The sequence below is a fragment of the Cibotium barometz genome, chromosome 61 (assembly GCF_041138505.1).
Source record: "Cibotium barometz isolate CiBa-2024 chromosome 61, ASM4113850v1, whole genome shotgun sequence".
Taxonomy (NCBI): domain Eukaryota; kingdom Viridiplantae; phylum Streptophyta; class Polypodiopsida; order Cyatheales; family Cibotiaceae; genus Cibotium; species Cibotium barometz.
The window spans coordinates 27,930,466-27,943,153 of NC_141106.1; the positions used below are offsets into that span (position 1 = coordinate 27,930,466).

At 40.7% G+C, this 12,688-nt stretch overlaps 1 protein-coding gene and 1 long non-coding RNA gene across 2 annotated transcripts in view; one reads left to right on the forward strand and one right to left on the reverse strand.

The window, feature by feature from the left end:
* Positions 1 to 12,172, reverse strand: part of LOC147604713 (uncharacterized) — a 62,951-nt gene extending 50,779 nt beyond the window's left edge. The window contains exon 1 of the long non-coding RNA XR_015265322.1: positions 12,058 to 12,172. This is a non-coding gene — a long non-coding RNA (uncharacterized LOC147604713). The remainder of the gene's footprint in view (positions 1 to 12,057) is intronic.
* Positions 11,456 to 12,175, forward strand: LOC147604717 (abscisic stress-ripening protein 2-like). Its single transcript, XM_086794791.1, has 2 exons — positions 11,456 to 11,769; positions 11,892 to 12,175. Exons 1-2 carry the CDS (start codon positions 11,536 to 11,538, stop codon positions 12,033 to 12,035), a joined length of 378 nt encoding a protein of 125 aa, XP_086650917.1. The 5' UTR covers positions 11,456 to 11,535; the 3' UTR covers positions 12,036 to 12,175.
* Positions 12,176 to 12,688: the final 513 nt, after the last annotated feature.

Genomic DNA, 12,688 nt, shown 5'->3' on the forward strand with positions numbered 1-12,688 from the left:
TGGTGTAGTTGAAATTTGGAATAATGTGACATTATGAATTGGTTGTTGAATTTGACATGAAGCACAGTTACGAACAAATTTTTTAGCATCCGCATGCATGGTAGATCACCATTGCCCATCCTGAGTTATACGCCGCACATAAGTAGTAGTAGCTGATGCATAGATTCCACCAATACCCTCATGTGCCCATTCCAAGATCTCCTCATATTGGTCAGGGTTAGGTATAAGCTGCAACACTCCATCATTACCCTGACGATATGATCTCCTTGAGATTAACGTGAATGGTCGCCACCATCATAGGTCCACATTAGGACCCGCTAGTTGTATCTGCCCACTTGTCAAAATTTCTAAGATGGGTTTAGACCATTTAGGAGCTGTCTCTGCAAGGAAAAGTGTTGAATCTAACATATCATCATCCACACCCACAGGAGCTTCTCCAGAGGTGATTCGAGACAAATGATCTGCCCTAAGATGAGTTGTTCCTTTTCGGACCCCACTTCAAAATCAAACTCAAGAAGGATGACAAACCACCTCACAATCCTTCCAGTTGCACAAGGCTTATTCACCAAATATAGCAGTGCTTGATGGTCCACAAAAAATATAAATTTGTTTGCCAAAAGGTAATGGCGAAACTTTTTCACTGCATATATCATGGACAAACCTTCTCTTTCTGTTGTGGTATAATTCTTCTTAGCATTGTTCAACTGTCGACTAGCATATGAGATTGGGAAATCCTTATTATGTTCTCCCGATTGAGCCAAAATACATCCAATTGCAAAGTTTGAAGCCTCAATATGGACATGAAAGATTTGGTTCCAATCTGGTGCCCATAAGATGGGTGCAGACAACACTAATGCTTGCTTCAACTTTTCAAAGGATTCCTCACACTCGTCAGTCCAATTAAACTTTCCAAGAAGAGCATATAATGGTCTGGCTAGGACAGCGTACATGTAGATGAATCGACGATAATAGCCACAATGTCCCATGAATATTTGTACCCCTTTAGGGTTAATAGGCCAAGGTAATGAGACAATGACATTAGTTTTATCCATATCTGTTTTTGAAATGCCATTGCGAGAAACAATATGGCCCAAAATCTTTCCTTGTCTTACCATGAATTTGCACTTGTCAGGATTCAAGCATATACGATAAACTTGACACTTTTGAAACACAAGTCTGAGGTGTTCTATATGATCATCATGCTCTTGTGAGTGAACACATAAATCATCCATGAAGATCTCAAGAAATAGCCTAAGGTACTCCTTGAATACATGACTCATTAACCGCTGAAAGGTTGCAGGTGCATTTGTTAGACCAAATGGCATAACACGATAGGCAAAGATGCCATCTTCAGTAGCAAAGGTTGTCTTGTGTTGATCCTTTGGATCAATTGACACTTGATTGTAACCAGAGAATCCATCCAAGAAACTATATGCCTTTTTCCCTGCAACACGTTCCAAAACATGATCTGTGATTGGAAGTGGGTAATGATTACATACAGTAGCTGCATTTACCTTCTTGAGGTTTACACATACTCAAAGTTTTCCATTTTTCTTGGGCACCACTACAATAGGGGAGACCCATTCAGTGTGTTCAATCTCATAGATAAATTTTGCCTCTAAGAGCTTGTCTATTTCTTCTTTTAGCTTTCATGCAAAATTCTCATTCTTGTAAGTATAAGGACGTTGCTTGGAAGGCTTTGCATCCTCTCGCAGTGGAATTGTATGCTGACATATGCTTGGATCAACTCCTTTGAGGTCTTTATAACTCCAAGCAAAAACATCGTGATACTCCTTTATTGTTTGAATTAATAACTTCTCCTCATCTAAGGACAAGTCTGTGGCAATCCACACATAGCGAGGCTCTTTGCCTGGCTCAGCGATATCAATTTTTTTTGCATCTTCTAGACCATCATATGAAACCCCTAGCATGCTTGGCTTTTGTCGCATGGGCTGTTGTGACAAACAATCTTCCGATCTTGAAGAGTGTACTGTGTGAAGGGGGGAACATTGAGACCTTGTTCTCGTCCACTTGAGTGATCACTAATTGAAGACCATGCGGTTTTGAGCTCTCTTTTGCAATCTTGCATCAGAGTTTTTCGTTCAACCTTTATCTTTGTACTTACGACACTCTCTTTTGAATCTGTTTGAGACTTGAGTTTTTATTTTGGTCTCTTTGTTTTTTTACGATTTTTGCTAACAGTTTTTAGCTTTTCTCCTGGGTGGAATCCATCTGATCATTTTACTTGGTCTTTGATACTATCTTGTGCTTGGACATAGTACAGATATCCATTCTTTCCTGAGAAGTGAGGTGGTGGTCGAGAGTGTTCATTCTTAAACTCCTCGTTTTCTTTTTGTATTCTCTCACGTCGTTCCCTCTCATCTTGTTTACGGATTCTCTTATGGCTCTTACAGCATTTACGTTTGGGTCGGTTTCGAGGGATCTCTACTTGATCTTCCCTTCCTCTCAAGAGTAGGCGTGCCTTTCCTAATTCTTCCTTGGGGATTATCACATCATCATCAAAATCAGAGTCCCATCCATCTTCCTTATCAGCATCATTAGCAAATTCGAGTGTTAAATCCTCCAGTGAGACTTCCTCTATACATGCAGTGCTATTGTGGATGCATCCCCATATTACAAATCATCTAGAAGGTCACGTGGCTGTACCATTCATATAGGAATAATCTCATATCCATCTGAGTCACAAAATTGAATTGGCTTAGGTAAAGCACATGTTGATAATGTTGCAAGGACATGACTCCATTCTAGGGGATCAATTAAGTGCTCAGGGAAGGGTTGTGGAATGTATGCTTCATCTGATACACTTTGATTACCCTTAAGTCTCTCAGTGTTGAAATCCTTACATGAGGCTCCACACATCCACAGATCTTCTCGCCCATCTGACAATGTAACTCTTGAGCCCTCAGATGAAGCAGAATCAAACTCATCTATTGGAGACCTTGTTACATCATGATATGAGTGATTCTTTAGGTTGACCCTTGTGATGACACAATCATGTTAGAGGTACAAATAATTGTATCCCCAATCTTGAATCATTTGAAATTGTCGCATGAATGGTCTACCCAATATCACTTCATAGTTTGGATGCTTTCCAAAATCCACTACTGCAAATGTGTGCTCATATTCAATCCCACATGTGGTAACCAATATGTTCTCTAGCAGCCCAATGGGATGTTCTAAGCTTCCATCTGCTAGCTGCAAGAGCATCCTGGTACTCCTAATAGCTGGTTTGACCCACTTTTCCCAAACGGACCTTGTCACAATGCCCACTTCTGCACCACTATCAAGTATTGCAGTTGAAGCTACTTTTCGCACTTCTAATGGGAGGGTAGCGTTTCCCTGATCGTCCTCACAAAATTTTCCTACTTTGTTGATAGGAACTGGCATAACATGCTTTGTCTCAGGGTGTATAGTACATTGATGGTGACCCTTTTGTAGCAATACCTGCTCTGATAAACATGTGGCAATATCATTCCACAACTCTGGTCGAAGCTTTATCAAATCAAGAAAAGGTAAGGTACAAGCCACTGGTGCTGACAAAATAGCTTGCACGATACCCATATCCATCTCCTTTGTCAACCTTCTATGCATGGAGGGTATCCTCACGGTTTGAGAATAGTTATCATATTCTCCCAAATAAGATGGTAAGGTTTTCATTGTATGCTTACTTCTAGGAGAAACAATTGTCTGAACTTCCTCATGGATGCTTGGGCGTCTAAAGTTGTTTTCTGTGCCCCTGGTAAAATCCACTTCAGAGAATGGAGGTGAAATAATAGAGGACATATTCTCATTAAGTTTCTCATGAACTGCTGCCCACATCTCATTTGCCATGTCCTCGTTAGCATCAATAACTTCATCATTGCATGGGAAGGCAAGACTAGGTGGTGGCAGAATGCCTTCTTTCAATGGGGTGTCAATTGGTGCAGACTTCTCACTATGAGCTTGTGAGATCAGCTCACTTTTCATTTCCCAACGTGATGACACTTCTGGTATGGTTTCTAATGTTGGCTTAAGAGAGGTGGGAGGGATAGGTGGAGGTGGGCCCTCAAGTATTGATTGAGCTTCCCTAATGAGTTGTTGATGTACAGCTAGATTGATCTTCTCCTCATGAGGGTTTGGGTATTCTTGAAGCTTCTTGGGTAGCTCAGATAAAGCTGCAATGCGACTTCTATGAGCATCAATGATGGCATCTAGAGTCTCGTTCACCTTATCCACAAAAACAGAACCCCCTGAACTATCCTCGGTTGTACTAGCCTCATCTTGTTTAGCACTAGGCCCAGGTTGAGGTTGATGCTCCTCATTCACTTCTTGGGATGTAAAAGCTTGATCCTTCATGTTTTGTTTAGAGACTTCTTGAGAACTAGTGGATGCACTCTTAGTTTGCTTGTTGCGGTTCTTTTTCCTCCTAGTGGTCCTTTTTCTATTGGAATGTAGGTTCTTGTCCACTAGATTTGCCTTTGCATCCCTAGTTCGAGGTGTTTCATCAGTCTACATTTCGGCATTTCGTGTCTGTGATCTAGTCATGACTCTAAGTGGCACGACATCCTCATTCTTTGATGAAGGTGGCGATGGAACTGCCTCTACAAAGTTGAGTGAGACCTTTGGTTGAGAGGTGCCTTCCTCATGTGGTTTCAGCAAACAATCCTTTGGAAAGTGTTCTACACAACACCCTAGACAATATCTTTCAATTGGTGGAAACTGTGGTACTGTTGTATTGGATCGAGCTGCTTGCCTTTGGCAATGTGGACAATCACGAGCCCAATGGGGTTCTCCACACTCATAAAACAGGGGCCATTAGTTTGGCTTCTACTTTCCTTTGCTGCCATTGACCTGAGGGGCCTGAAGTCCTAGGTTGGTAGCCGCCTAGCAACATCAAAGAATTTTGTTCCGCCGGTTGAGGCTCCAGTGCTTGGCTTGGATATGCGGGACTTTCAAATAGATTTTCCTTGGATGAATATGATGTATATTCCTCCTCCACATAGCTTGAGTTTACCAAGTCTCTACACATATTTGAATTGTCATAGTCAACAAACCTCACAGGAGCAGTCCCAGGAGCAGGAGGTTGAGCTCCAAGTACAGGTCGTGCTTGCTCTTGTGCGCAATGAATCTCTCTTCCAAAACTCGTAAAGAAGATTTGTCTAAAGCCTCTAGTGCCTGAAACCAAGCAAGGGCCTTTCCCTCAAGAGAGAGCCCAAATCCTTCAATTTGCGTATGCTTGTCAGTCACTTGCTCAGCTCGAACTGCTTGCCTAAATGCTGCTACATGGTCATATGGATCTCTCAACCCTTCATACTTCTTTACCAGTTTCTGAAGAGTTGATGGTCTTACTCGTCTTGAATACTCATCATCAGGCCTACGGCCTCTCACTCTCAGTGGTTCCTCTCTTTGGTAAGGTAGTCCATATGCATCCCGAATTGGTGTGGGTCCCCTATTACCTGCTTCACCAACCCTCTCCAAAGATCTTGTTACCCGCATTTCAGGAGGTGCATTTATGGGAGGCTGAGTTGGCTCCCCTACCCTCCAATTGTCATAGTGAGAGAAACATTGTTGTGGTGTGATCTGTGGTCGCACTTTTGGTGTAGGATAATATTAGCTATATTAGTTGAGAACACTTCCATGAATAATGGTTGTCCTTCCCATGTGAACTCACTAATCTCCTTCCATTCTAAGGTTCACCCATTATCAATGATTCGGTTCTTGTATCCTGCAAGCTTCTCGACTACCACCACAAGTGCTAGAGGAAGATCTAGCTCTGGCAATCTAGTTGTGGCATAATATCCTTCTAAAGAGTCCTCATAGACATCTTGAAGTGGGTCATCCTGAAAGACCTTTGTCACTGAAATTTGTCATACAAACTCCCATTGGTTCTCAGCCCCTTGATCCATTTTGCTCTTGCCTTTCCTGTCCCTTTCCAAATTTAGATCTACAAAAAGTAAATCATCTATGGATGGCTTTGAGGACTGGGCATTGGATGGTCCAGGCATGTTTGGCTCAATGAGCCAATCATCTCTAGACTCCCTTGCTCTGGAAGGCTTTGATAAGTCTAAGAACTCACTCTTAGAGAGGCCCCCTAATTTGTCTACATTCTCTGGATGATAGGTGACTTCGTTAGCGAACACCATCTCCACCCATGTACATGTTACCCTGGTCATTGACTAGAGGTGCTCTATCAAGCTCTGAGAAAAAGTCCGCAATCTTAACGAGATACCATTGTTGTGGATCCCTAAAGATCTCAGCTCCTTGAGCATTCATGTAGACATATTGAAGTCTCACATTGAGTGGTAACCCCATGATGTCAGCTTCAAATGGATTAAAAGATCTTGTGGGTGTCCTATTTGGGGCTAAGGGATGACTATTTGATGGCCCTACATTGTCCATAAACAATGAGCTAGTTGTCCTGGAAAGGATATCAGATTGGGATTCGGAAAAGGTTTCAGCAATATCTGCCAAATTTCCTACCGATTGGGTCCCACTTTCCTGCGTAGGCACTCTAGAAGGTGCCCTAGACCCTATGGCAGTGTTTATATGATGTCCCGACCGCAAGTGCATACGGTCAAATTTTAAGGTTTTTTTTTCAAAAAAATCCAAAAATTTTCAAGTTGGCTCAAACTTTGCCAGAACCCATTTTGAACCCCCTTGAACACATTAGGCTAAAAAAATAGTGTATTTTTTAGGATCAAAAATCGCCTAAAATTTACCAGTTTCCCATACTGAACTCGCTATTGGAAAATGGTTCCGGGACCAAAATTTCGACGATGGGTGTTTTCTAACTCCTCTCGGAAAGTTAGATAACCTCCCAATTTTTTGCGGCAAAAAATGAAAAATTTTCCACTCTTTTTTTTTGGCACCCTCTTATCCAGTGCGGTGGCGGTCTTTATGGTGCGGTGTGTGGGTCTCTCCGCGCGGTGCGCTGTTCACGCACAACCGCCTTCTTTTATTATTATTATTTTTTCTTTTTTGAAGTGTGTGTGCAGTGAACTCTATGCGTGTGCAGTTGTGAGATTTGCAGCGAATTCGAAATGTTCAGTCTTCATGTGTGTGTACAGATTTTAGTTTCTCTACAGGTGCAGGTTTAATAGAGAACTAAAATGCAGGTTTAACAGAGAACTAAAATGCACAAAATTAAAGATGCAGAAAACTAAACCAAGCTAAGAACAGAAAATAAAACGAACATGCAAAAAATTGAAACTGTAAAAATTAACCTAGCCATAAAAAATTATCCTCAAATAGAATGACAGAAATGCAAAAACAGGCCTCTCTCTTTCACACACAAATTGAAATTGACAGGTTTAGCGCCTACCTCCAATCCTTCCCGTGTGTTAAATCCTTGTCCTGACCTCAAGTGAGAAGCGTAGCCAGCCAATCGCACTCAAATTGCAAGACAAATAAAGAGAATTCAACAACAGATTAGTCTTAAATAAGTACCAAAATTAGTCCCAAAGCCTACTCTCCTATCCAACAGTTTTGCAACCGATTGGAGCTTAACAAGGAGTGGTAGTGTGCGTATGGTGCTCAACTAATGTAGGCACTCTTTCCCTAGCAGCAGCGCCATTGTAGAGCAGTTCTCTCTATCGTGCAATATAGTGCTCATAGAGTACTACCGATCAACAAATGTGTTAAGAAACACAACGTCAATCCGAGGACTCGACCCGATTAGTGCATGAAGGCTTATCCCTTGTGAGGGAGAGCTCACATACACGAACCACCACTTGAGGATTCAACCATTCAAACACCTCAATCAATCTCTCAATCCCTTAAACCCACTTCACTAATCAAGAGAACAAGCAATGCATGGCAATCTCTTAATCCCATTCAAACATTGATTAAATCTTAGCTTTCCCTAATGCCAGCAAACCCATAAGCGTGCATCTACTAACCCACAAGCTTAAGCAAGCATAGAATGTAACATTCACAAATCCACAAGCTCATAGAGAGAGTCTATCCATGAATAACTCATTGCCAATGAAGTGGAAAAGAGCTTGCATCAATGGAGACTACACACACACACACTACAAGCATGCATACACAAGAGAAAGAAAGAAGCATTCAACTAATCATAGATTAATCTACTTCAATGATGCTAAAATAGATTAAGAGAAAGAAGTGGAGCTATACTCATTGATCCTTAGGTGTCCTTTTCAAGATGCAAAGATTAAGACCTCCAGGCTAAGCTTTCTGGGGTGGCCAAAGGTACCCTACCCTTTACTTTGTGTGTGAAATGGCTAAAGGGTTGTTCACACGGGGTGCTTCAAAGGCAGCATATCACCACATATTTGTGGTGATATTGATGCTCATTAGAGTACAGTAGAGAGAGAGTTAGAGAGTTGCCATAGCTTGAGAGCTCAAGAGCTTCACTCAATAGCTTATGAGAATGGCCAAAAACGTCCTCTTTCTTTAGCTAACATCTCTTTTATAGAGATGCCACTTAACCCTAACCCTAGTCCTCTTTCACACATGGGCGGACAACCCCATAAGTGAGCCTTGCTTAATACACTTAGAACTCTCATTTAGAACCCACATTGGCCTAAAACGATTTACATTGCACTTCGGCATAAAAATATGGAAAAATTATGTGCGTCTTTATGTTCCCATGGCTACAATCCCACTCTCTTGCATTAATTGCTTCCGGCCTCCTTCCATAATCCATGTTCCCGTGAGTGTTCCCATGGAACACCATAGCATTGCAAAAAACATATGTATAAAAATGTCATAAGGGACTTTCTACATTAAAAAAGGGTAAGATGATTTGCAAGAGGGGGACTTTTTTTTTAGCCTTGAAGTCTCGTAGTAGGGACTTAACATAACTCCCACGACCATCTCAGACCATCTGGACCCTCAAACGGGACTTGTTACTTAAGAACAATGTGTCCTTAGCTTTCTATCTAGCACCCACTAATGTAGTCACATAGTCCGCATAAGCATACATCCTACTTGACAGAGTGCCAAGTCTACATAAGCCATATGCTAACTATCTAGCCATACAGTGAACAAGGAATTTTTTCAAAATGTCAATCCTCAATTTCCTAGAAACTACACATTATGTTTTTGGAAAGAAGCATGCATTCTTGTCGAGGATATATGTGCAATTCTTGGAAAAATCATGCGCAATTATAGTCAGAGAAATGGCGTGTCAAAACCAATGGGTGTTGTGCATGATTATCGAGGAATCATGTGTGACTCTTAGACAAATTATGGGGATATGTATATATTATAAGACAAAAATTACTTTCCAAAAAAAAAACTGAGAGGAAAGAATCAAAGATGGATTTTCAACTTATTAGTATAGGGAAAGAACTTAAGTAAAGTTCATTATAGTTTTTATACATAACTAGAGGTCTCAAAGAAAAAAGAGGGCACGAAGGAAAGTCTATGTGTATAGGGCACACAGGTGGGCCTACTAAAATTTTTGTATAAACCCTACTTTCTATGGATTGTAGGCCACTTTTCTTTCCCAAGGGTGAAGGTTGTGTGTAAATTACCCTTTCGTTTATCGACTCAATTTTGTATAAACCATAATGGCATTAACTTACATTCTCACTCTAGATTGATGTGTTTTCACCCTAAGGACATTAATATTCTGAATAACCTATCCTCAATTGATATGAAAATCTATTAGCCTAGCCTTCCTTGTGTTATATATGGGGGCTTTTCTAACATCTACAATAAAAAATAAAAAAAAGTTAAACTTATAGAAATATTTATTGCTAAACTCAAAGTTATCTCAAAATAGACTTATTCTTCCAAGTTAAAATCATTCCTTTAAAAATTTGACAAAAAACTAAAAAATTAATGTTAAAGAAAGTTTAGTTTAAAAAGTACATCAATCGTAATTCCTAATGAAAAGCATTAAAGCAATGAGAGTATTTGAGTCTTGAAATGATATTAATTTTTCAAGGAATAATGTATCCATGTACCTTTATTATGATGTCTTTTGTGTATTATAGATGAAAGACTATGCGGAATATTAAATGAAGCATCCATAAATCAAAAGGACAAACATAGTTTACACCCTTTGATCCATACCTCTTTATAAAAAGATAAAAAATGACATTTCACCACAAACTTACAAAGCTAATGTGAACTCAACCAAATGGACATTGATTTATCCAAACATAAGATTAAATTCTCAATTAAATTTGAGCATCACTTTTACATCTATGCTTGAACACTTGCACCATTAGGGCTAAAGAAGCATAATAAATATAATTGCATCCTTCTATGTAAATAACACTTGCACCATTAGGGCTAAAGAAGCATAATCAATATAATTGCATCCTTCTATGTAATAACTTGTCTCACACTATTCAACCTAAAATTTCACAAATTTAGGCAAAGGAATCCAACCTTTGATTGGAACAGTACATGTATACACAATCTTTCTTTATGCATTTATCGTATAGTCTACCTGGGGGAGGGGAGGGGAGGGAGGGGGTCACCTGTGTAGTATAAAATATAGCACAAGGTTGAACAAAATATATTTTTGTTTCTAGTAGAGTTGCAAAACATTTGTGTATATATGTACAAGGGGCTTTCTATATTGAAGAAGGATATGATGACTTGCATTGAAGGGGGGCTTTTTTAAGTCTCGATCATGTTTTACCCAAGAACGGCCTCTCATGGGGTCTTAATTAATGAGTCTTTGTTGTGTTCTTTATGTGTGAACATAGATGAGGTTATCACATGTGCTTGCTTTGGATTGTCTAGATAAGCCTTAACATGCTCTAGGTACCCTTGGTTGCTCCATCGATGCAACGCACACTTACAACATTAAGACGACGGGGCCACGTGAGGGCACATGTTAGGAAGATGAAGCTCAAATTTTGGTGTCCTTGGGGTGCTTGAGTATGGGAGTGCTAGTGGTCCGTTCTATGGATAAGAAATATGTAAAAGATTTGTTCCCAACTAAAGTTCGGGTGCATGTGGCTGGGCAATACAAGGGATTTTTCAAATGTCAGTCCTCAATTTTCTATAAAATGCACATTGTGTTTTTGGAAAGAAAATGTGTGTTCTTGTCGAGGATATATGTGCAATTCTTGGATAAATCATGCACAATTATAATTGGAGAAATGGGGTGGTGTCAAATCAATGTCGACGATAACTAAAGGGGAATTCACACACAACCTTTACCCTTGGATTTTTTTAAAATTTTGGCCTTTTTCCATTACAATACCCTTGAGGAGTGGAGAACCGTGTGCAAACTTCCCTTTCCTCTGTGGACTCAATCCTACCCTCAATTGATACCAAAAATGATTAACCTACCCTCAATCCTCTTTTTAAGGTGCGTTGCAACAACAACAGCATCAAAGCAAAATGAGAAGTGACTCAAGATTCGATTCCGGCCACTAACGCTAGAATACGGGCATCTTCTTTAGAAAGTCCGACGACGACAGAATAGAAAAAAAACGATAAAGGCCGGTGTGGAAAAAACTGTATAAATGGGCCTGTGGGAAACTCACTCTTCCAAACAAGCAAGGGTTGCTCGAAGTAACCAAAGAACAAGAAGAGTAAGGAAACATGTCTTGCCACCGCCATCATGATGGGGAGGAGGAGAGGTACTACGGCGAGGCGTATGAGGGCGAACGCGTGTATGCCGCCCAGCCTTACGTGGGCGAGAGCGCCTACCAACGCTTCGACGAAAGCTACGTTCGTGAAGGCCCGCCACCACCGCGGCAGCACCACCACGCCAACTACCAGCGCAACGAACGCTTGGGCGAGCTGGGTGCTGTGGCTGCGGGAGCCTTCGCTCTGGTATTATTATAATATTAACGCTTCATTTCTCATACCCATCATCTCCTGCAGAGCCGTTTCGGCCTTTGCTGATCTCTAATAATTACTGCTCACTACCTAATCGCTTGATGATCATATTTCAGTATGAAGGTCACAAAGCCAGCACCGACCCAGCGCACTGCGCCAAGCACAAGCAGGAGGCCGAGGTCGCAGGCTTGGCAGCTCTCGGCTCCGGCGGCTATGCCGTTTACGAGCACCGCGAGAAGGAAAAGTATCGCAATGGCTGAATAGAAACTTACCCGTCCGTGCCTTAAACTGCCTATATTATGTATGCCTGCGTGGCTAGATAAGCGAGGAAGCGGTCAGCGCTCGTCTTGCCCTAAAGCACTATTATAATCTTAATAGAATAACTTCGCTTCCTTTTTAAGTACTGTGCGTTAGCAGTAGCTAGTGTAAGAAAAGGGAGCAGTGCAAGTATTAATCACCTTATCAACCTTGGCAAGAGAGCTAACCTCAAGTAGAACATAGAATCCTATGAGAGAGAGCTGATGCATTAGTGCATTATTAAAGAGAATAGCGACAAACATTCAACTTCTTGGAAAAAAGATTTCTTTTAATTTATTACCAAATCAAATGTCAATATGAACCTTTGAAATAAAAAGCAAGCATCCTCAATTTAAAACATGTTTTAGTGCCATATATTTTAGAATTTTATGTTGGTCAATGACCACTTGAAACATCCAATATTCAAGCAAACCTTAGGGATTTACATGAAACCATGTTCTCCCTTCTCTTCATGATCCGAACCTAGGTACACATAAAAAATAGGGAGTGTGCATACCAACTGCCACACTCGTTAACATTATTTTAAGTGTGGTTATGCTTCATGTAACTCATTTTTATGTAAACCGCGCTCAACACTTCATGTTAAAGATATATG

Coding starts and splice junctions, on each gene's coding strand:
- LOC147604717 (XM_086794791.1), top strand. CDS start 11,536: ATGTCTTGCCACCGCCATCATGATGGGGAGGAGGAGAGGTACTACGGC. Junction 11,770..11,891: donor CTGCGGGAGCCTTCGCTCTG/GTATTATTATAA, acceptor ATCATATTTCAG/TATGAAGGTCACAAAGCCAG.